Genomic DNA, 25955 nt, shown 5'->3' with positions numbered 1-25955 from the left:
AACTCCAAGGCACAATTCTTGAGCAGCCTCCCGGTGATTCCATCTGGGCCAGGGGCCTTTCCAATGTGGCATCTCCTGAGCTGCTGATTGACATCTCCCACCGTTAATGGGACACAATGTGGCTCTTCAGGAGTGGGTAGGCTCCTGAGCATTCTTTCACATTCAGTGGTGCAATTTAGAGTATCAAACCTGGCATAGAATTTGTTCAGGTCTTTGGCAAGCGAGCTGAGATCAGTAGATGTAGGAATGCTGGCATTTGAAGTGGTTCCAGTGAGTGTCTTCACCTTCTGAAAAGCCTGCCTGGTGTTCATACTACTGAAATCCTTTTCTAATTTGTCCTTATATGCAAGTTTTGCCTTTTTGATTTCATTTTTCACAGAGCGATTAATGTCTCTCAGTGAAAGCCAATCTTTGCAATTAAATGCTTGTTGTTTCTCTTTGAGTTTGAGTTTTATTTGGCCGGTCATCCATGGTCTCGAGTTGGGATATCTTTTAACAGTTTTGACTGGAATACTAGTTGCCATGCAAAACTTAATATAGTCAGTTATTATCTCCGTTTTTTTATCTAGGTCGCCGTCAAAAATACTCCAGTCTGTACATGCAAATGACCCTTGAAGTTGTGCAGTTGTATCCTCTGTCCACTGGGTGATGCTGTATGTAGCTGGCTTTTCTCTCTTCAACAGTTGTCTATATTGCGGGAGCAAAAAGACGATGTTGTGATCCGCGGAGCCTAGTGGAGGCTGCACGCGAGCAGTATAAGCATTGTTTATGTTCCCGTAGCACAGATCTAACACATTATTTTTTCTAGTGGGGGAATCAACATACTGCTTAAAGGATGGGAGGACACTGTCAAGTTTGCAGCTATTGAAATCCCCCATAATAAACACCGGAGCCTCAGGGTATTTATTCAGCATAACATGAACATTCTGGGCTGCTAGCTCAGCTGCCGCATTGGTATTAGCACCAGGAGGAACATAAACACAGCTAATAACCAGCGTGGAAAATTCCCGAGGGAGATAGTAGGGACGAAGCGAAACAGTCAGCATTTCAATGTCAGGTGTGCAGACCCTATCATGGATCTTGATGTTATTGCACCACCGGTTATTAACATAAACACAGACACCTCCACCCCTTTCCTTACCGGAATCACTCGACCGGTCCGCCCGGATGATGGTGAAGTTATCCAACCTAACTTCTTCATCGGGAATGGAGTCCTTCAACCACGTCTCGGACAGCGCGATGATGCAAGCCTCCCGAAAAGATTTTTCCACTTGGCATCTGGCGTGTAAGATGTCCATCTTGTTCCGGAGAGATTGTACATTAGCCATCACGACTGAGGGAAGGGGGGGGTTAAAAGGACGCCTCCGAAGCCTGGCGCGTACCCCTCCTCGCCTTCCCCGTTTCCTCAGCTTACATAGGATGTCAGCTGGAATTACATCGAATGGTGTTAGGCCGTGAGTGGCAGAGCCTCGGAGAGAGAGGAGATCTTGACGGGAGTAAGTAATTTTGTTGCTGCTTTGCATATCCAGTTGAAACGCTGCACATCTAAGATCACAAGTGATCAATAGAAAGATCACAATGATCCCTAGCATTTTTCCAGCATAGATCATGTTATCCATGTTCTAGACTCACGCAGTACAAAATATAAACGAACTTAAACAAGAGGATAAAACAAACAAAAACTTAAACATGGACAAGTGACTCAACGAGGCACAAAGGGTACAGACTGTGTAGTCGCAGCAGAGCATGCGCCACCGGAAGTCCAACTCCGGTTTTAGCCATGCCAAAGTTCTTGAAGCTCATCAACCAAGGGCTCTAAGAAAGCATTCATGTTTAGTGATGGCTCTTTTGGTCCAGGTATTAGTCCAACGAGAATCATATTTTCTTCCTTAAAACGCTCTTCACGAGGTAGATTCACAACGACCAAGTAGACGCTCCAACTGAATAAGATGCCTCTTTGAAAGGTTGGAAGGTTATAGCTCATAACTCTCTGTAATCTCTGGGCAAAACTCGCTAGAATCTGGTCATCAGTGTTCAGTAACAGATTGGACACCAGTTTTCAATAAGAAGCGGATCCTTGTTGTGTTTTATGAACAGAGTAATCCCGCCTGTGTTAATCTAGGAGAAGAGATGTTCTCACAATAATAAACTGAAGCGTTCAGAGAACGCCTTATAAAACTCTGCTGTAATACCAGCATTACCTGGAGACTCGCTGATTTAAGATGATTCATGGAAACAACCATTTACACTATCCAGACTCAAAATGAGGAGCCCAGAGGTATATAACAACTTACAGAAATTATAGCAATAATTATTAGTTGTCTTGGGTCGTCCGTGATGAAACATCAGCATTGAGTTCAGAAATGCTGTAATAATGGCGTTAGACTTCTCTAACCTGAAGAATCATGCAGAGTTTTGTTCATCTTGATCTGATCGCACAGAAGCGTCTTCAGCTTTACATCTGTAAATATCATCAAGCTGGTTTTGTAATTTATGAAGCAAACAGTTTGATCATCTTAGAGATTTCCAGGGGTCTGTGATTATAAGAGCAGAAGTTTCATTAATTACTGCCTTTTCCTCAGTTTTACTCACTTAGTTTCTCATTAATTTACCAGTAGCCTATCATATTTTACTAACTCCCAATTATTACCAAAAGAGCGTTAATTACAGCTTTTTTTACAATAATGCTTAACAAAATATTTAATTTTAAGCTTAATGGTAGATATAAGACAGATATTTAACTTCCAGTATGATGGTTTAATAAGTGCTTACAGAGAGCTTAGTCTTTATATAGATAGCCTTACAGTCAGTCAGGAGAAGTGAAGAATATCCACTAAAATATAGTGAAGATCAGTAGATTCAGAGATCAGCTAAAAGTCTATATGAGAGGAATGAGAAGCGGTCTTGTTTCTCCAGGTAAAAGCTTCAGTGTCAGTGAATCTGGTCCTCCAGACATCAGTCACATCAAGTCTCTCCAGGAATGCAAAAAAAAATTATCTTTTGAAAAGTGTTTTACAATAAATCATTTTATTCATTGTCAATTATACAGCCCTCGTGTGTTAAACAGGACAGTCCCGTGTGCGCTCATATAGAATATATAAATCTCAGTAATCCACACATTACCAGAGCTTTACTCTTATTATTATCCGCTTATACACCTAAAAATGATGGCATTGCTCTCACATATGTTCATAATGTCATGAAAGTCAGTTGTGGTGAAGTAAAAGCACAGAGTTAGTGATAAAGTTTCCCTCAGAAAAGCTCCTGTCAGACTCTCTTTGCGAGCGCTGAGTGATCGACGTTTAACGGTTTTGTCTCCATTCACTGAAATAAAGAGCAGCACAGACACCATTAATAACTGAGAGAATGAAAAACATTAATGCCTCATAATCCAAGAAAGACTAAATAAGGCCGAGTCTGAAACTACAGTCTCTACTGAGAATCAAAGCTTGTTGAGATTGAAACAAACACTCGCTGATATCTGATGTCTTCCTTCCAGATGATTCTGTCTAATCTGAGGAGGATTCGTTACCATCAGAAATATTTCACACACTTCAGTCTGTCATATTGACCCTGAACACCTTCTGTGTGTCTTTGATTATAAACACACACAAATATGATCTTTGTCATGTTCATGATAGAGATATTTCAGTGTGAGCTGAGGCACAGAGGCTGGTGTGTGTGTGTGTGTGTGTGTGTGTGTGTGTGTGTTGTGCTCGTGGAGATCTAATAAAGGATAAAACACCATCATTTCAGAAGAAGATGTTGTGGTGATGAAGGCAGCAGATTGAGCTCTGAAGCTCCTGAAAGACTGGAATTACACCGTGATCATCTGTGTTTAACAGCGATACTGTGAGTGTGTGTACCGTCGCTGATCTGCACAATTCATTTAGTGTCAGACAGTGTGTGGAGAAATAAAGCACACTATCAGGAGATCGTCTGTGTGTTTCATTCTGCTGATCTCTCGTCACATTCATGATCATTCATACTGTCATCAGTTCACATCAATCATTCTCCTTACTCCAAATAAATGTTCACTTAAATACAATGATGAAGAAACTGGTGTAGAGACAAATGTATTTACAGTCCAGCGTCACAAACCTTCACTGGGTGCGTAAATCCAGCCCAAAAAAGTCCTAAAGTAGGAAAAGGATCCGCACACGTCGAATAGGACAAAGACTCTCCAACTGTTGGTTTATTACGCTTCAATAGAGGACACATAAAAGACCTGAATTCGTCATCAGAGCAGATCAGACTCCAGGATTTGTCATTGGATCCAAACACACAGTCTTTACTCCCTCCTTTCCTGCTGATTCCTTTATATGTCACTGATATCCCAGCATAATATCCGCTCCATTCAGCCTCCCAGTAACAGCGTCCAGTCAGACTCTCTCCACACAGAACCTGAGGAACATGATCAAATCTCTCTGGATGATCAGGATACGGCTGATGCTTATACACACGTCACTGTCCTGTTCTCATCAGACAGAATGAGTCGAGTGTGTGCTGTGTTTGGATCCAGTGTGAGATCACAGGCATCTGAACACAAGAAGAGAAACATTTCACTAAATGACACAAAACAACAATATATCACTAAATGATTGTGTGTGTAGACCTACATTTGTGTAATCCTGCTGTCATTCTGAACTCTCCACAATGATCCACACTATAAAACACAAACATGATTCATATTAATTTCTGAAGGAAACACAAGAAAGTGTGTGTGTGTGTGTGTGTGTGTGTGTGTGTGTGTGTGTGTGTGTGTGTGTGTGTGTGTGTGAAAGTGTGACACAAATGTCAGGGCATGTCAAAACATCCCAAGGGCCCCAAAAACACCTTAGACCTTGGGATGTTTTGACATGTCCTGACATTTGTGCTTTTTTCAGTTATTTATAAACATGATAATGGCAAAGGTGTAAATTCACTCTATATAGCACAAACAGGGCTACCATAATATGTGATCAACATGCATGTATATGTTTGTATTTTTAAGAGAATAATGTTTATACGTGGTTATTGAAAAAAATAAAAACAAAACTCATACTAAATATGTGTCCACAAGACCTTTGACTAATGGATGTTGTCGCTTCGAGTTCTGGCTTCAAAATGATGTGAAAATAGTCCCATAAATCAATACATTGATTTAAATTGTGTAAGACAGGTTTTGCTTGGAAAGCCAATATGCGAGGGGGGCGTGAACGAGGAGTGGTTTACACCTGAGAATACAATGTCCCACCCATTATGCGTAATGTCTTGCATAATGAGCCATTCATTCAGGTGTGACACTGACTGAGGACAAAAGATATATTTAGAAGAAGACTCATATTGACCATTTAAGATTTTGCTTATATCTATCTTGTAAATATGTTTTGCTCTTTTATTAAAAAGGTTACAATTACAATAACTACAATTTCAACAATATTTCAAGTGTACTCTTTCTTTGTAAAAAAATTATTATAGGCCTACATTTTATCATATGTATTCATTAGTTTGAATATAGCCAACATTGGAACAGCTAACATCTTAGTTGATGACTTTATTTTTGACAAAAATAGTATTTTATATATATATATATATATATATATATATATAGACATACACATACATACATGTACACATATATATATATAACATATGAGCAGAAATTGCTAAACAAAAGCTTATTTGATGTGGCAGTATATTATACAGTAAAAACTGTACCCAAATCTAGTCAACAAAATGTTGTCTTTCATATTTTGCCTGACTGTAACGTTGTTTTTATGAAATATTAGGGCATATAAATGTTAATTTGCAGTTTAATACGTTGCTTATACAAATAGCCTACATTTTATTTCAATATATTTCAGTCGATTTTTACTCATCTCAGTATAGCAATACAGTTTGCTAAAACATCATTGTTACGGCCCTTAATCTAATTTGGCTCTTTTAAAAACACACAAAAGACAAGGACCGAACATATCAAAAATCACAGACGATTGGGTAACGTTTCTGACGTCAACCACGCCATAAGTTTTAATGAGAGGATAATAAAGCACCTCAAGAGATGGACAAACAATAATCATAAATCAACAACACAGGTAGGGCAGCTACAAGAAAACAGGAACCCTTAACCCCCTGAGGTCGGCAATCACGCCGCCGTGATCTGCTCGTTTTTTTTCATATCAGTGCAAAATACTCTGTTGATTTTGATTTTACATACTTGTGTTGTACATCATTCAAATGTTTTGTTAAATGTCTTCTTTTATTTGTGTACACTCATAATAAAAACAAAATGTTGTGTTTTTCATAAAACAAAGAAAATAAACTTGATGCGCGTTCTGCCGTCAGTCTCAATGTGAAACTCATTCTGAAACGCGACAAAAAATGACCTGTAACTCAGCGAATGTTTGTCACACAGACTTGAAACGCATGTCTATACAACGCTTGGAATCTCTATTTTTAAAGTATGTAAATTATATAAAAAACAAATATTCTATTTTTAAGTAATCCATACGAAAGCAGCGGCATGTACAGTTTCTCAAACGCGTCCTAATTAACTATAATGTGACCACGCGCGCACAAGCGATTGACATGCAAATGATCCATGCGGAGAAACGCAGACCTGTAAACGCCCTCATCACCTCAAAACAAAGAATCAGAGACTTCGGTAACTTACTCCTCTGCTTTTCATCGAGTTTGGAAGACAGTTTGTGCTGTGCTGTGCTGTTTACCTTGGACTTACCTCAGAATAATTAGAAGAAGGTAAGGTAAGGTTTTTAAGGTAAGATAAAAACTGGTGGTGCCAGATTAAAATGTATGTTATGAAATGAGTTTGGAGTAAAAACATGAACTAAGCCTAATGTCATATATGTACATGTATATAGACAGAAACATGAAATGTGAAATGTGAACTAGAATGGTAGGCAACCTTTCAGTGCTTGTATAGCCTACATGTTCGACACGAGGATGTTTTTATATTCTATAATAAAACACAGCATGATAAAAGTAGGCTAGTATATATATATATATATATGTGTGTGTGTGTGTGTGTGTGTGTGTGTATTCTGTACATTTTAAAAAGCTATTTTAACCTGAAAAGTCTTAAATGTATTCCCAAATTGTGCAGCATAGTTTCTCTTGATATCAGCATGTTCACAACTGTTTTGTTGTTGTTGTTGTTTTTAGAGTAACCAGATGTCACTGATGAGTCCTGCTGACTTCAACATTCACGTAAGTCTCCATACATGAACATGCTAAAGTGAAAAATCAAACACCATGGAAATGAAAGGTATGTACTATGTTTCAGAAATGGCACAAAGGTGTGTGACAGTTCAAGTCTCTGTCTTTAGTTCAGTGTGTTAAATAATGTGTTTTGTTGTCATTTGTTGTGTATCTTTGGATTATGTTGTGTTGTAAATAAATCCAAACAATCAAAAAGCCATTCTTTTTTAAATCTCCTCATTCTTTGTGCAAGGTTGCTCAGAATGATAGGGCCTGATGGCTCCTAATAGGGCAATTATGAGAGGGTATTTGTCTTTCTCAGGTGTGAAAAGCTTACATATTAATGAGATGTTCACGCCTCTTGCATAAAGCTTTATCACACAAAACACGTCTTAGAAATTTTAAATCAATATATTGTCTTCTCTGAATGAGCAGTCAGGATGATTTTCACATAGTTTTGAAGCAAATATTCTAGGCTACGTCATACAATTTTCAAAAGTCTTATGAAGAAATAATCAGTAGGGTTTTCATGAGCTTATTTCAGTGACAATTGTTTTTGTTTTTTCACAAACCAAGCATACATGTTATTATCTCAAAACTACAAACTTTTACATACATGCTGCTGACATATTATTGTATCAGAGTTTGTGCTGAATACAGTGTAATCAGACTTTAGCCATGAAAATGACACAAGTAACAGAAATAAGCACAAATGTCAGAGCATGTCAGAACACCTCCAGGGCCAGAAAACCCCTCAGACCCCAGAGGGTTAACTACACCTATTGTTCCAGGAGAGATCTTACCTAGCTCCCGAAAAGAACTGTAACGGGTGAATCTTCCGGGCAACTGCTTACCTTCGCTGTACTAAATAAATAACAAAAAGTGTACTGAGAAAATAACACCACTACCTGGTTTGAAAGAATAAAATAGAATCAAAAACACAATCGTAAGGATCGCTCCAGCATGGCGAGGCGAAGCGAGAGTGAGCTCGCCACAAGACGAGAAACCCCCAGCTGGCAATCAGGCGAGAGAGGCGGAGAGAGAGAGAACGCCATCAACACCGTCACGGCTTAAATAGCAGGAACTCCCATGACGTCACTTCACTTCCGCGGTACAGGGAAAATCCCTTCTCAAAACTCCACCTACAAACTCAAAGGAAATAAATCACACACACTTAACGGTTCAATATTATACCCACACATAACAATCATCATTCAATCACACACAGAAACGTGATTTAAATTTAAACTGTCTTTTTGCGAGCTGTGGTAGGCTAAACAGCGCGCATCTCTGCCATTCATTCATTCACAAACAGAAACGCGATTCACTTGAGAAGGAAAAAAAAACTTACTACAGTATTCCTCAGCTCAGTCGGATCCTTGCTCCTCGAAATACCCGCACTTCTGAGGTACATTTTCCATTATTATTATTACTCACAGCGCTGCGAGAACAGACAGTTTTTGGGTCCCAATGACTTCCATAGTATATTTTTTTCCTACTATGGAAGTCATTGGGACCCAAAAACTGTCTGGTTACTGATATTCTTCTAAATATCTTCCTTTCTGTTCAGCATAAGAAAGAAATTCATACAGCTTTGAAACACCATGAGGGTGAGTATATGATGACAGAATTTTCATTTTAAAAGTGAACTTCTCCTTTAAAAGACTGAAAGTTCAAACATTCATCAGCGGACCACTCCCAGCAAGAGGAACAAACAGGTTTTCACGGTTGCTTGGGCTTAATACATGGCTGCAAAAAACCTGCAATATAAAAGGAGTGAACTTCATTGACAACTTCAATCTTTTCTGGAGTCAGAGACAACTGTTTCATCACGATGGCCACCACCCAAACAAACTTGGTTCAAGAGTGCTAAAGGACAATATCTACTTCTCCCTCAATCATCCTTCTGCAGTGTGTGCCAATCCACTCAATCTGAACAGCAGACAGACACCTGGACACAGCATGAATGACCACAGGACTTCACTTCAGCAGCAAAATGGACATGCGGTTGACATATCACACAAGGACAATGATAACACCACTCAGCCACAACAAACTTTGCTCACGGACACAATCTCAGCTGAGCCCTGCCCACAGAGCTCATCACAGACAGACATATTAGAACAGCTCCAAGATTCAGCACCCAAGGACGACTTCCTGGAAAACAGCCAGGGAAGCCAGGACAGCATATTACAGCCTCCAATAACACCAGCCCATCTCACCAGACACTTTATCCCTCTCTCCAGCATCTCCACTTCTGTGCTTCTCACAGAAAATGGAAGAACTGGTATATGCTGGAACCAAACTATCCCACTCTTTTGTTGCAAGCCCCCAGATATCAACCAAAAAATGGCAGGCACTGCAACCACCAAAGCCTGCGGGCCCAGCTCGCCCTCCCCCTCCTGTGAGAGCTCTTCGGCCTCTGCCACAACGCCAGGGCCCACACCCTCCTCCATCTGCTCGAGGTGAACCAAAAACAACTGATACCAGCTCTCAGTGATATGTGTTGGGTCCCCGCTATGATAACAGTAACTTTCTCAAATGTTTACAGAACAAGCGGGAACCCAGTGTGCCTGTATCTTTCTCTATTGCTGTTCTATTACAAGATAGAAAGTCTAAGGCCTTCAATAGCCGTACAGCAAACCCAACTAATCTGGTGCCTATTACACGTCAAACTAAGATTTCTGTGGGGACAAAAAGTAAGTCTGTTAAGTTAGCACTTTTAAACATTCGCTCACTTAAAAATAAATCACTTCTAGTCAACGACTTAATTACCACAAACAACCTGGATTTTATGCTTCTAAATGAAACCTGGCTAGAAGACAGCTGCAGTGCAACAATCCTCAATGAAACATCCCCTCCCAACTTTACTTTTATGAGTGTCTGCAGAGCTGTTAAGAGAGGTGGGGGTCTAGCTGCTCTTTTTAAAGATATCTATCAATGTAAGCAAATATCATTTGGGAATTACCCGTCTTTCGAATATCTGAGTATTGTGTTAAAAGGTGCTCCACGCATTTTTCTTATCATTATTTACAGGCCTCCAAAATACTCTCCTGCCTTTGCTGAGGACGTTACAGAACTGTTATCAACAATTACCTCAGAGTTTGACTGTTTTGCCATTGCTGGAGATTTTAACATTCACATAGATAATGCAGACACCAATATGGCAAAAGAAATCAAAACTGTTTTAAAAACGTTTGATCTGACTCAGCATGTACATGGACCCACACACAATCGTGGACACACTCTAGATTTGCTTATCAGTAAGGGTCTAAACATTTCATCGATTGTTATTAAGGATGTAGCACTGTCTGATCATTTCTGTATTTTCCTTGATATATTGATCTCTCCTGCCATTGAAGCTAGATCTGTGTCTGTCAAGAAGAGATGTTTAAATGAGAACACTAGTGTACTATTTATGAAGGCTATATCCTTAAAACCAAGCATATCTGCTGACTCTGTTGATTTTCTCCTTGATTCTTTTAACTCAAAAGTTAAAAGTGTAATTGATGATATTGCTCCTGTGAAAGTCAGGAAGAAGAGTGGCAGACAAAAAGCACCTTGGAGAAACTCAACTGCAGTGCAAAATATGAAAAGACAATGCAGAAAATCAGAACGCATGTGGCGGAAGACAAAACTTGTAGTCCATTATAACATCTACAAAGATAGCCTTCATGCTTTCAATATGGAACTAGGCAAAGCTAGACAGACTTTCTTCTCAAATATTATAAACAGCAATTTAAACAACACACGCACTCTTTTTGCTACTGTAGAGAGACTGACAAACCCCCCCAAGCCAGATTCCCAGTGAAATGCTCTCAGACAGCAAGTGCAGTGAGTTTGCTTCTTTCTTCTCTGAGAAAATCAATAATATCAGAAAGGTGATCAGCATATCCTTGAGTTGCGCTGGGGTCAGACAGATCAGACCACCTGAGAAAGTAGTTACTATGTCTGATTTCAAAGAAATTGATGGCAAAATTTTGGAAGAAACCGTACAGCACCTTAAAACATCAACCTGCGCTCTTGACACACTTCCCACATCTTTTTTTCAAAAGTGTGTTAAACAGTTTAGAAGCAGATCTTCTAGAAGTGGTAAATGCCTCACTTCTCTCTGGGAGTTTTCCAAACTCCCTGAAAACTGCAGTTGTCAAGCCCATCCTGAAAAAGAGCAATCTGGATAAGACCATATTAAGCAACTATAGGCCGATTTCAAATCTTCTTTTCATAGGCAAGATCATTGAAAAAGTTGTCTTCAATCAGCTGAACAAATTCTTATGCTCGAATGGATACTTTGACAATTTTCAATCTGGTTTCCGACCGCATCACAGCACAGAGACAGCTCTCATAAAGATAATAAACGATATTCGCTTAAATACTGATTCAGGCAAATTATCAGTGCTGGTGCTACTCGACCTCAGTGCTGCATTTGACACTGTCGATCACAACATACTTCTTGACAGGCTGGAAAACTGAAAGAAAGAACCAAATGCAGCTATGCAGACGACACACAGCTCTACCTAGCCCTATCGCCTAAAGATTACAGCCCCATTGACTCCCTGTGCTAATGCACTGATTAAGTCAACAGTTGGATGTGCCAAAACTTTCTTCAGTTAAACAAAGACAAAACTGAAGTCATTGTGTTTGGAAAGAAAGATGAAGTTCTCAAGGTGAACGCATACCTTCAACTCTAGGGGTCAAACAACTAAAAACCAAGTCAGGAATCTTGGTGTGACACTAGAGTCAGACCTTAGTTTCAGTAGTCATGTCAAAGCAATAACTAAATCAGCATACTATCATCTGAAAAATATTGCAAGAATTAGATGCTTTGTTTCCAGACAAGACTTAGAGAAACTTGTGCATGCTTTCATCACCAGCAGGGTGGATTATTGTAATGGACTCCTCACTGGCCTTCCCAAAAAGACCATAAGACAGTTGCAGCTCATACAGAACGCTGCCGCCAGGATTCTGAGCAGAACCAGAAAATATGAACATATCACACCAGTCCTCAGGTCATTACACTGGCTCCCAGTTAGATTTATGATTGATTTTAAAGTATTATTACTGGTATATAAATCATTCAATGGCCTAGGACCTCAATACATTGCAGATATGCTCACTGAATATAAACCCAACAGATCACTCAGATCACTAGGATCATATCAGCTAGAAATACCAAAGGTTCACTCTAAGCATGGCGAGTCCGCTTTGAGCTATTATGCAAGCCGCAGCTGGAACCAGCTTCCAGAAGAGATCAGATGTGCTCCTACAGTAGTCACATTCAAATCCAGACTCAAAACACATCTGTTTAGCTATGCATTTACTGAATGAGCACTATGCCGCCGTTCGTCCGACTGTTTGTACTGTACTGTATTTTATTTTATTTTTCTAAACTGTTTTAATTATTCTTATTTCTTTGTATTATTTTAATTATTTTATGTAAAGCACTTTGAATTGCCATTGTGTATGAAATGTGCTATATAAATAAACTTGCCTTGCCTTGCCTTAACCAGAGCAACCACCAGAGGGGACTGCATAGTTCAATATCGACAAAGTAGGATTGGAAACACAGCCTTTTCTGTCAGAGCCACAATTTTTTGGAATAGTCTGCCCAATGATTTAAGGGAGTGTAATAGTCTCTCCACTTTTAAAAAACAACTTAAATCTTGGATTAGGGACAATTACAATTGTAACCATACACCAAATACTTAAGTCCATGAACATACTTTCTTTTATTGCCTTTTTCTTTCTTTCTGTATATATACTGTGTTTACTTTGTACTGTTATGAAGTGGAGGGTTAGGTGAGGTGAGCAATATATTGTCTGTTTGAGGGTATGCTAATATTTTTCTAAAATTCCTGCTGTATTTATTACATTGCTACTGTATTTATTATATTTATAGTGTATTTTTATTGACTTTTGTATTTTAGGGTGCCTGTTAAGACCTGGCTAGGGACAACAGATGGAAACTAGCACTTGTAGCTAACTCTGGCTTGTTTACAGCAAGTAACTTGTTTGTTGATCAATGAGCATTGTCCCTATCAAATAAATAAATAAAAATAAAACATAGATAGCATACACACATTCCTATGGCTTTTAGGAGCAGCAGCAGTACATATGTTTTGGCGGTAAATCTGCTAGGGGTGGGGGATTTTTGGATGTACCGTACACTCGGCTTGTATTGTATTGTCAAATACCATGTCACCTGCTCTGTTGGGGGGTAATTTATGTATGCTATATTGTACAGCAGCAGCATGTCTTACTTGCTCACAGCAGCGTGTCGTGAATGCATTGGTAGTAGCAAGTCCCGTACTTGCAATAAAAGCAGCAGCAGCAGCGAAGCAGATCTATTCCGTCAAGGCCATACATACAACGTACCAACATACAACATTGCCATTACCCATTATTACCATGCCAATCACTCCAAATACTTTTATTCAGCAAGGATGTGTAAAAAGTGATAGTAACGACTTATATTGTTAGACAAGATTTTTATTTAGAATAAATTCTGTAATTTTTTACATTTTATTCATCAATGATTCCTGAAAAAAGTATCACAGATTAAAAATTATATTAAGCAGCACAACTGTTTCCAACCGTGATAATAACTAACCTTCCGTGCTTGGCACCTAATATTTATAAAAAACTAACGGATACATTAGGTTCCATCGCACCGTAGGTCCTTGGCCGCTAATTATGTGAGATTTGATGACTTTGACGACATTAGAAAAAACATTTAGTGTGTGTGTCTGTGTGTAATCTGACACAGAGACACTGAGGAATCATCATAAAGCCTAAATCCAGCATAGAGGGGTTCAGTGAATGTAGTGTTGAATGTGTGTAAGTGTGTGAGTGTGTGTGTTTCAGAGACGCTGTAGAAGGACAGAGTGCCGGCCGACATGTCCACATAGACTGCTGCTCTATTAGTGGATGAACGGACGGCAGGTATATCAGTGTGATTATTTTTGTGCCAGACAGTGAATCTGAAATTATTGCAGTTCAGACTCCAGGATTTGTCATTGTATCCAAATATACAATCATATCTCTCTCCTTTCCTGCTGATTCCTTTATATGTCACTGATATTTTAACACGTCCGCTCCATTCAGCCTCCCAGTAACAGCGTCCAGTCAGACTTTCTCCGCACAGAATCTGAGGACCGTAATCAAATCTCTCTGGATGATCAGGATATGGCTGCTTCTCTAACACACGCATCACCTTCTTGTTCTCCTCAGACAGAATGAGACGAGCGTGTGCCGTGTTTGGATCCAGTGTGAGATCACAGGCATCTGAACACAAGAAGAGAGAAACATCTATAACAAAACAACAGTCACTAGATTAGTGTGCGTGTGTGTGTAGACATACACTTTCTTGGTCCTGCTATGATCCTAAACTCTCCTCCATGATTCACACTATAAACAAAAAAACACATTATATTGAGATGCATCATTAACACACACACGTTCAGTATGTCAGTATTGGTGTTTGACATACCTGAGTATCTGCAGTGAGCATTTTGGATCCTTCAGTTTGTCGGAGAGTAGCTTGACTCCTGATTCTCGTGGGTGATTGTAGCTCATATCCAGCTCTCTCAGGTGTGATGGGTTAGAACTCAGAGCTGAAGACACATAACCACAGCCTTCCTCTGTCACCATACAGCCAGACAACCTACAAACACAGTGTCAGATTATCTACAGACACACTCCAACACTATGACCACCTGACTGTAAATTATCTTGGCCAGCAGCCATAGCACCCTGTAGCCCAAGACTGGTTGCCTACTGAAGCTAAGCAGGGTTGAGCCTGGTTAGTACATGGACAAAAAATCCCAGGATGTCTTTCGAAAGATTAGGGGTGTAACCCCGGCATTCTGGCCAAATTTGCCTAGTGGCCTCTGTCCACCATGGCCTCCTAATCATCCCCATATAAATACACTGATTGGCTTCATCACTCTGTCTCTTCTTCATCAATAAGCTGGTGTGTGGTGGACATTCTGGCGCACTATGGCTGCCGTCGCATCATCCAGGTGGATGCTGCACATTGGTGGTGGTTGAGGAGATTCCCCCTTCTATGTAAAGTGCTTTGAGTGGCGAGTTAGTGCTAAATAAATGTAATGAATTATTATTATTATTATTATTATCTCTTATATATTTATAATACCTCATTATGTGCAGCTGACAGTTTGGGTCCATCAGTCCATCAGAGAGCATCTTCACGCCTGAATCCTGCAGGTCATTGTTACTCAGGTCGAGCTCTCTCAGGACAGAGTTTGAGGATTGAAGAGCTGATGACAAGTGCTTACAACACTGAACAGTGAGATTACAGCCAGCAAGACTAGTAGAGATTAAAAAAAGTAATGAAATAATTGTAAAGACATGTAAAGGAAGTTGCTAGTTGTCTGTCCTTAGGAACCTGGAACAAATATGTTTAATATTCCAGCCTGACAATAATATCATTATTATTCAGATTAAAATGTATTATTATTATTACTACTACTGAGTGTAAAGAGATAATCTAGTCATTTTATCATTTAGGTTCATTAAGATCAGAGATCAGATTAGCTCCTGACTGTTTCTTCAGGTCCTGCTGTGTTTCAAATATTTAAACGCTGAAAATGTAGTAAGGCTTTGCTGAAGATATAAAAAACTGAGTTCTTCACAGATTGAATCCTTACTGCTTAAAAGTTAATTTAATAAATATTTTAGTTTCCCATTACTTGCCACTTCGGCTTAAGTGATATTATCAATATTCACAGATGTATACAAGTGAGTTTAGACTGCTTCAGTTTAATTTCTTAAACTTCCATCTCAGAAGAAATTTTCTCTTAAAAAGTAACTTATGATTCATTTGAGGACGTTCATTGTTGTTGAATGCATTTAGTTAAGGGTTCATGACATGAGGAATCAAACTGTCTTTGATATTTAAAATACTGTAATACTGTAAGTTTAAGACGTCAAAATTTCCTCCTTGCAACAAAAAGTATGCAAACACCACATGAATGGTCACTAAGGGAAGCAAAAAGTGTCAGACTTTTTACGTCTCCGCCGATGTGGAACACAACTTTAGTTAGTAGTGTTACACGCTCAAAGCGGTTGACCGGCCGACCAATCAGACCACAAAAAGGCCATAAAAACAAAATCAAGAATGTAAAAGGGCATAATAGGTCCTCTTTAAACAAGATTCTTAATTATTTGTGAAAAATCAAACACTCACAGAGCTTTTCTGCAGTTGACCACAGCTGGTACCAGTCTTCTTCTACCCTCATCTGATGTGTTGTATTTCATGAGGTTTAGTTCATCCAGCGCCTCCTCTGAGATCTGAAGCATGTAGGAGATTGTTGAGCAGTGAGATGGAGAGAGTCTCTCCTCTGAGTGTTTGTCTGATTTCACAAACTCCTGAATCTCTCTGGACAGAGTCTGATCTTTCACTTCCAGCAGACAGAGGAACAGATTGATGGATCTTTCAGTGGAGAGTCCATGTCCATCTTTGATCTTCTCCTTAATGTACTGTGTGGTTCTCCTGATGCTCTCTGAGCTGTTCTCTGTGTGTGTCAATAGATCCTGTAAGAGTCTCTGATTGGACTCCAGTGAGATGCCCAGCAGGAACCGCAGGAACAGATCCAGATGTCCATTCTCACTCTCAAGGGCTTTATCTACTGCTCCTTTTAGCAAATACTGCACTGAAGCAAAATTCTTCAGTCCCTCCATAGTGTGATTCACATGGTAGCAAAATGCATGGAAAGCAGCAAGAAACTCCTGGACGCTCAGATGAATGAAGCTGTAGACTTTCCTCTGATGAATCACAGATTCCTCCTTAAAGATCTCAGTGCAAATCCCAGAATACACTGAGGCGTCAGTGACATCTATGCCACTCTCAATCAGGTCCTCCTCATAGAACATCACATTGCCCTTCATCAGCTGATGGAAAGCCACTTCAGCAAGTTTCACAATCACTTCTCTGTTGGACTGCAGGAGTTTCTCTGGATCTCTCTCTTCATACTTCTGATTCCTCATGTTGATCTGAATCAGCAGGAAGTGGATGTACATTTCAGTCAGAGTTTGAGGGATTTCTGCACTCAGATCTTCTTCCAGGAGCTTCTGAAGCACAGTGGAGGAGATCCAGCAGAAGACAGGTATGTGGCACATGATGTGGAGGCTTCTTGCTCTTCTGATGTGTGAGATGATTCTGCTGGCTTGATGCTCATCACTGATTCTCTTCCTGAAATATTCCTCCTTCTGAGGCTCATTGAATCCCTGGATCTCTGTCAGACGGTGGATGTATTTGGAGGGGATCTGATTGGCTGCTGCTGGTCTGGAGGTGATCCAGATGAGAGCCGAGGGAAGCAGATCTCCTTTCATGAGCTTTGACATCAACACATCCACTGATGAAGTCTCAGTCACATCAGAAACTTCCTGAGCATCTGAAAACCTCAGTGTGATTCTGCTTTCATCCAGACCATCAAAGATGAACACAACTTTACACTCCTGATAAATCTTTGAGTCCAGATCTTGAAGTTCAGGATGAAAGTCCAGCAGAAGTCTGTGAAGACTGTACTGATGATCTCGGATCAAGTTCAGCTCTCGAAATGGAAGCACAAACATGAAATCTACATCCTGATTGTCTTTTCCCTCAGCCCAGTCCAGAATGAACTTCTGCACAGAGACGGTTTTCCCGATTCCAGCGATGCCTTTAGTGAGAACAGTCTTGATCTGCTCTTTCTCCTCGCGTCCTGGTTCAGGAGAGGCTTTAAAGATGTTATTGCAGTAGATTGGAGTGTCTTGTGAGTGTTGTGTTCTGGCTGTTTTCTCCATCTGTAAAACCTCATGTTCTTCATTCACTCCTTCTCTCTCTCCCTCTATGATGTAGAGCTGTGTGTAGATCCTGTTCAGGAGGGTTTCATTCTCTTGGAGTTTCAGTCCCTCAAATAATCTCTCATACTTGTTCTTCATGCTGGTTTTGTGTCTGTGTTTGACTCTCTGTAATTCGTCATTCACTGGTTGAGGAGAATCCTGGTCTCCAGTCTGATCATCTCTATACACACTGCTGAGAAAAAAAAAAACTGATGAAAAAATATGATAAAATAAAGGAAATCAGTACAGATGGCAGTCTTGTATTTTTCATATATTTGATGTATTATATTTTGACACAAGGATCAAAGTTTTTCATCAATGAAATGTTGTCCATTGATTTGAAGTAAAGTCAAAAATAAAAACTCATCTCACAGCGTGCATACACTGTTTTTGCTCTCACAAGAACTGTCATCTCCTAGTTTCACTCACTAGTTACAGTTAAATCACCAACTAGCTACATGTTCACACTCACATTGGGTCAGAGGTCACTGGTCCATCCCTTAGGTCAGGGGTCACTGTTCCATCACTGAGGTCAGAGGTCACTGGTCCATCACTGGGGTCAGAGGTCACTGGTTCATCACTGGGGTCAGAGGTCACTGGTTTCTCACTGAGGTTAGGAGGATGAGGTAATGATTGATTGCTCTTCAGAGACACACAGCTGGGATCTGGATATGAAGATCTCTGAGTCTCCTGCATCATTTCAGATGAAACTCTCTCTCTTTCCTCCGTAGTGAGGAACTGACACCTGGCCTGGATATAGAAACACAGAAAACAAGACAATATATTCATAATTTCTTCTTTATAAATGTGCAAAACTAGTCCATGCCTAGTTTTATATTGATGAGAGGACTCGAAACTGGTGCTCAGATGCCAGTCACTTTTTATTGTCCTCCTCACTCTCGTTGCACATGACTACAACGGATGCCCAACGGGCACACAATACATCCACATATGACAGTCCACATTTACATAGAAAAGAAACAAACATTCATACGTTTGTTGTGCGTGAGATAAATGTTTCACCATTGACTGTTTCTCATGAGGGCAGAATCTAAATCTGAAAACAATTCTTGCATAAACAAAAAGTTTTAAGCAAAAAAACAACAACAACTTGATAGTCTTGATAACTTCAGGATGTGAAGGGAAACATCTCTTTGGTCTTTTACACCTTAAACTGCCCATCAAGACACATTTCTGTTTAGAAGCTTGTGTGCTGTTGTTCTTCTCACAACACTGGACGTGTTAACCCCTCTGAGGTCGGCAATCGCGCCGGCGCGATAGGCTCGTTTTTGTTCATATCAGTTCAAACGAGAGTCCAAATACTCTGTTGACTTTGATCTTACAAACCAGTTTCATACATCAATCGATCCTGTTAAATGTGTATTATTTTTGTGTATACTCACAATAAAAACAAAGTGTTGTGCTTTTTGCCAAATAAAGACAAATAAACATGAGTTCTGCTTTCTCTCTGTCAGTTAAGTCCATTCTGAAACGCGTCCGAAAATGAACAATAACTCAGCGAACACTCAGTCAAACAGACATACAGACACACAGGCATGAAGCTTAAATTATCTTCTTTTAAATGAAGTAATTTTTATAAAAAACAAATATTCTGTTTATGTAATCTGTAAGAAAAGAGCGAGATGTCAGTCGTTCTCATCTCAGCTAATTATTTTTAATGTGACCCCGCCCACGGAGAGCACGTGCTATTCAAACGCAAATGATCTGAGGCAATCCATGCAAACTGTGAACGCCCCCATATCAGCTCGAGAAAACACATCAAGTTTTTGTACTTGTTTACACCGTCTCGCAGCGCTGTGAGGAATAATAATAATGGAAAATGTACCTCAGAAGTGCTGGTATTTCGAGGAGCAACGGATGCCGCTGAGCTAAGGAATACTGTAGTAAGTTTTTTTCATTCTCAAGTGAATCGCGCTTCTGTGTGTGAATGAATGAACGGCAGAGATGCGCGCTGTTTACAACAGCTCGCAAAAAGACAGTTTAAATTTGAATCGTGTTTCTGTGTGTGAATGAATGATCCGCTTTTAGCAAACTGTATTGCTATACTGAGATGAGTAAAAATCGACTGAAATATGTTGAAATAAAATGTATTTGTATAAGCAACGTATTAAACTGCAAATTAACATTTATATTTCTTATATAAACGAAAGACCTATGTTACAGACATATGAAAGACAACATTTCGTTGACTAGTTTTGGATAGATTATACATTTTTACTGTAAAATATCTGCCACCTCAAATAAGCTTTTGGTTGCCATTTTTTGCTCATATGTTCAATATAGTATGTTTTGTCAAAAATAAAGTAATCAAATAATCAATCAAATCCTTAACTTTGAAATATGTATGATAAAATGTATACTTTAGTTTTTACAAAGAAAGATTACACTTGAATTGTTGTTGTAATTGTAACCTTTTTAATAAAAATATATATATATTTACAAGGTAGATGTAAACAAACTATTAAAAGGTAAATATAAGCCTTTTCTTTAAATAATTTTGATTGTGTTTTATTAGTGACAAATTTGGGGAGAGGATACATATTCCAAAACTGAAAATATGAGAATTAACTGCACAATTACTAGACATGTTTTCCTTGGATATTATACAATTTGAAAGCACAATTTGTGAAAAAAAAAAAAAAAATTAGATGCTTCCAACTGTGAACCAATTTGGTAGAATATATATATTATATATACATATTGCTCTTAGTGACACACCTGAATGAATGACTCCTCAGGTGTGAACCACTAAATATGCATGATGGTGTTGGATCGTTGATGCCCACTCGCATATAGCCTTTCCAAACAGAAAGTGTTTTGCAAAATTTAAATCAATGTATTGTGTTATGTGAAAGATTAGGCAGGATGATTTTCACATCATTTTGAAGAAAAAACGACGACATACATTAGTCAGAAGTCTTGTTGACACATATTTAGTATGTGTTTTGTGGCCTTATTTCAGAAACGTTATTTTTCATTTTTTTCAATAACCATGCATAAACATTATTCTCTCAAAAATACAAACATGTACATTCATGTTGCTCACATATTATGGTAGCCCTGTTTGTGCTAAATAGAGTGTAATTACACCTTTGCCATTAATATGTTTATAAGCAACTGAAAAAAGCACAAATGTCAGGGCATGTCAGAACATCTCAAGGACCCCAAAAACACCTCAGACCCCAGAGGGTTAAAGACTATGAAGACGAGAATCAAGAAGAGAATATGAAGTTTCACTAGATATGGGCTTGTCAGGCCTGACCAACTCATAAATCATTATGCTGAATTCATTATGTTCTACAGTGTTGTGCACATATTCCTCTGTGAACTTTACAGCAATAGTAATGTTTACAGTCAGAACATTTATTCACTTCACACACATACTATACATAATAGGGCTGCAGCTATCGATTCTTTTTGTAATCGATTAATCTAGCCCTTAATCGATCGATTAATCGAGTAATCGGATAAAACAATTTTGTGTTTTTAAACAACCAAAACAAATAATGCATAACGAAAATGATGTGGCTGTAAAATGATCAAGCATTTGGCTTTTATTTCTCAAAAAAAACAGAGGTATTTATTCCAACTCCAACATTTGGCTCCAAAACTAAGCCTAAGCCTGCAATTTTTACCCATTTAGTGTTTATAAGTGCCAGTGCCAACAATTATATAACAATACAGTTAAGTCAACTTACTGTAAAACATGTATCTTCATTGCAGTTTGGTACGGCAGAAATACATACATTAATTTTCAATAGAACGCTGCATTTGACTTGCATCACTTGCATTGCGGTGCATTTTAGGTGAAGCATTTTCGAAGATTTTTCGAACAAATGCTTCAAATTGCATGTGTTGGAGACACCTACACATAGTGTAGCTTTGAAAAGGGGAATGTTTTATTGCAAATATGCATTTTGTTAAATAGAAAAAGAACAGCATTTTGTTTTTTACTTAGGCTTGCAAAGACTGCAATACAATATTTGCTCCTCCATCACGTCCCGGTGTATACAGTGAATGCATGCTGAAATTATTGTTGCGTGGCTACATAAAAGTTTAAACATATGTGATGCATTGCTGCAATTGGTCTGACTGGCGCGTGAGAGAGACGAGGGTGCATGCGTGTGTGTGTGTGTGTGTTATGTGAAGGGGTTATTTTTTTTAGGCTATACTTATGCAATTGAACGTGAATACGTTTACTACCTAAAAACATAAAAGCTAAACCTCATATCTAGTCAAACCGCATCACGACATAGCTACAAATACAGTATGGGATTAAAATCAGCGAACATCAATAGGCTTAGGCTACGTTACCTTGTTTCAGCGACGCTTGGTGAAACAGCAAACTTTAGACATTTTCTGCCGTTTATGGACATCTTTACTCTCCGTGTCCGCGCCAACTAAATTCAAAATGTATCACGCGCTATGGTGTGCTTCCTGAACATTGAACAACGGTCCGTCCGTGTGGAACAATCAGATCCCTGCACGCATAGTGCGCGTCATAGGAATTTAACGAGGCTTCGAGGCAGAGTTTTTGCCTCGAGGAATTTTTGTAATCGAGTTAATCGAGTAACTCGATGAATCGTTTCAGCCCTAATACATACTAATATATTCTGGCTATGGTACATGAGTCAAAATCTGCTAAGGGTTAATAATGCAACAACAGTTTTAAAAAGTGATTTCTCACTATTATTTACAACAGGACCTGCATTTTCATGGGTTTAAATAACAAACTTTTAGGAGACAATAAAAACAACTTTGTGCATCAAAACCACTTCTTTCCTGGTAAAAAATGAACTTGATTTTCAGTCTACGAATTTGCGACAGCTGAATGTAAAGTTTTTGACAAGCCAAACATGTCAGTTTGTAAAACAAGTATAATGAACTAAGCAAAAAGCATTTCGAAATTCTCCAGCATGTTTTATAATTACCCCAAAATCAGACATAGTTCAATCCTTAAGCATGTTATCATGTCTGTCCAAAACTTAGGCTGGCTGTCGGTTGGAATATTAAAACTAAAAAATGGACAAAACACACTCATGGACATCACTCACTTCACTGAATACTTGCCGGCTAAAAAATACATCAATATCTTACGATCCATCGGTTTTCAAACTCACATCATCTGAATATCACGACATCGATGTCTGTCAGAAACCCACAGTACTGGATATTTTGACTACACTTTCCGAGAAGGAGAAAATCATGCTTCAATATGCTGTCTGTCAGAGATGATAACGTGTATAATGCACGCAAACATAATTTTGTTCTTCACTCACTGAAATTGAATTGTAATGATCAGGGAACTGAGTGAAATGCTTCACACTGCATGCTAAACAGAATAAACACCAATCCAAGAGAAAAACTTTGCTGGGTTAGTGAACATCGTTCAACTTATGTTGGTTTTGACAGACATTTTTTATGCATGAACCGGGCCGCATTAAAAGGTATAGGGGAGGATGTTCTTTTCCCGGGTGGATCATCAAGACTATTGGTCCTCCTAATTGTCAATCATTTTGGTGATATTTTTACGTAAGGCCGTCGTACGTGCTCGTCCCTAGGTAGTTTTCGCTTTCTGGTAATATACGCACTTTCAGGTGTATATGTGTGATGAGCTACGGTTTCAGCCATTCATTGAAGCTCCCCGTTCTCACCGGGTCCTTTGAAAATGGCTGAGGGTCGCAAGACAAAAAGTGTCTACGAAGTGTATGAGAAGAAGAGAAAGGCCTCAGAAGAGAGAAACAAGACCAGAGTGTTTTTGGGAGATTCTTTCACACGATGGCGTTGGGCTTCCCACTGATGCCTCAGTCGCGAAGTTTCTACTCGACAGGTAAAGTTTGGCATGCTATTTGGAGAAATCCATTTCAAATCACTGCTAGTAAAAGTTATCTAAGTCTATATTGTAACTTTCCAGGGAAGATTAGTTTATTTATTTTGAAATTTGCATCGTTAGTAGTTATTATGGTGGCCACAGGACCTTATTTCCCCCTGCGAACATTTCCACCGCAGCACACACACACAAGCATGTCAAGATTTTTAAATGTACCAGTAGTCTTATTTGTGGGGAAACTTTTTTGTACATAAATATGGGTGAGATGAGATCCATCCGTCTTATCATTGCGTCCCCGCCCCTCCTCCCTCATGGCTCGGAGCCTTTGCTAACAAACAGAGTGATAAGTAGCAGCTCACTTGGAGCACACGTGTGCAAAGAAAAAAGTTTGTTTTTACATAATATATGTGTGTGTACTGTGTATAATTTTTTTGTATATATAAATACACACTATTATTTAAGAAGAATTTGTTATTTATATATAATATAAATTACATATAAATATATACGTAGTATGCAACTATTTCTTGAATATATACATGCATGCGTGTGTATTTATATAAAATTATACACAGTACACACACATATATTATGTAAACACAAACTTTTATTTTGGATGCGATTAATTGCGATTATTCATTTCACAACCCTACTTGGAATTATATAAAAATTATAATAAAATAGGCCCTGACAGACATCGATGTCGTGATATTCAGATGATGTGAGTTTGAAAACCGATGGATCGTAAGATATTGATGTATTTTTTAGCCGGCAAGTATTCAGTGAAGTGAGTGATGTCCATGAGTGTGTTTTGTCCATTTTTTAGTTTTAATATTCCAACCGACAGCCAGCCTAAGTTTTGGACAGACATGATAACATGCTTAAGGATTGAACTATGTCTGATTTTGGGGTAATTATAAAACATGCTGGAGAATTTCGAAATGCTTTTTGCTTAGTTCATTATACTTGTTTTACAAACTGACATGTTTGGCTTGTCAAAAACTTTACATTCAGCTGTCGCAAATTCGTAGACTGAAAAAAAGGGAAAAAAGAAAGGCGGTTTAGTGGCTATTCTGTTCTGCAAACAAAACTGAGCCAAAAAATGAGATAAAGATACACAGATCTAACGACGCACAAGAGATAATAATAATATGGATAATATGACATATCAGAAGCAAATACTGACCGTGAAGTGTGAAATTTGTTGTTGAAAGTTACTGTCTCCAAAATGGCGTCTTCTCATCCATGAAGTTTTAACTTGCTTTCGATCTAAAGTGTTTCCTGAAGGAGGAGACCGTACACCTGTTTCAACCTGTCTCTCTCTGTGTGTGTGTGTGTGTGTGTGTCAGATGTCACGTGACCCGGTTGCATAACAAACCTGAGACGGATTGACTGAAGGGCTGATCTTTCCCGTCGTTAAAAAGAAAAGAAGAAAGCTTCACATTGCTTTACACGTCCATGTGTTGACTCCAGATTTCTTCATAACTAATTCACTGTTTAAATTAAATCCTTTACTATAATGTTGTTACATTTACCTAAAAGAAATGATACATTACTCTGTTACTATAGTGAAAAATGACTATTGCTGTTTAAAAATCAGTTGTCGCGTAAAAGTAGCCTGGGAAAACCCAGACAACTTCCGGCAAATTTAGATTTGCTCTGCAAGTAGTCTGGCAAAGAGCTCATTCAAGTCCATTTCCCCATGCCGAGAAATCGCGGCACCAATCAGAAACGTTGAGGCGGGCTTTACACATGATGATCGCTCTGATTGGTTTTAGGTCTAGCCTATCCAATTGCGCCCAGAGGCATTTGAGCGACGTCCACTCCGACGTCCGTTGGTGAAGCGCACCAACTTTTAAATGCATTATTACATTCAAATTGCAAACACATGAGGACAGTCTCCATGAAAGACCCACTGGCAGATGAACGTGCTACTACATTTCTCTCCGAAACGGTAGGAAATTAAATTAGATTTAATAGAGGATTTTAACTGTGACAAGATGATTGACAGGGCAGTTTACATGACGGGATGCACGCGACAGATCCGTCCGATAAAGAT

The 25955-nt window shown here is 38.9% G+C and overlaps 1 protein-coding gene across 4 annotated transcripts; it reads right to left on the bottom strand.

The window, feature by feature from the left end:
• Positions 1–4354: 4354 nt before the first annotated feature.
• Positions 4355–25186, bottom strand: LOC307154417 (NLR family CARD domain-containing protein 3-like; the record flags this gene model as incomplete). Of its 4 annotated transcripts, XM_079864339.1 has the most annotated exons (9): positions 25083–25186; positions 18518–18795; positions 16409–18235; positions 15356–15529; positions 14690–14863; positions 14561–14607; positions 14414–14484; positions 4620–4666; positions 4355–4539 (listed from the first exon to the last, which is right to left on the bottom strand). In XM_079864339.1, the coding sequence occupies exons 1-9, from the start codon at positions 25137–25139 to the stop codon at positions 4530–4532; spliced, it is 2685 nt and encodes an 894-aa protein (XP_079720465.1). In that variant the 5' UTR covers positions 25140–25186. The 4 variants fall into 4 exon arrangements, 3 of the variants coding, with proteins under 3 accessions (XP_079720465.1, XP_079720464.1, XP_079720466.1); XR_013820362.1 differs by lacking the exons at positions 4355–4539; positions 4620–4666 and having other exon boundaries at positions 13679–14484; positions 15356–15479; XM_079864338.1 differs by lacking the exons at positions 4355–4539; positions 4620–4666 and having other exon boundaries at positions 13679–14484.
• Positions 25187–25955: the final 769 nt, after the last annotated feature.

The sequence above is a fragment of the Squalius cephalus genome, assembly GCF_949319135.1.
Source record: "Squalius cephalus genome assembly, chromosome: 2".
Taxonomy (NCBI): domain Eukaryota; kingdom Metazoa; phylum Chordata; class Actinopteri; order Cypriniformes; family Leuciscidae; genus Squalius; species Squalius cephalus.
The sequence above is the reverse complement of the archived record's forward strand: the minus strand, read 5'-3'. Positions and strand labels throughout refer to the sequence as shown.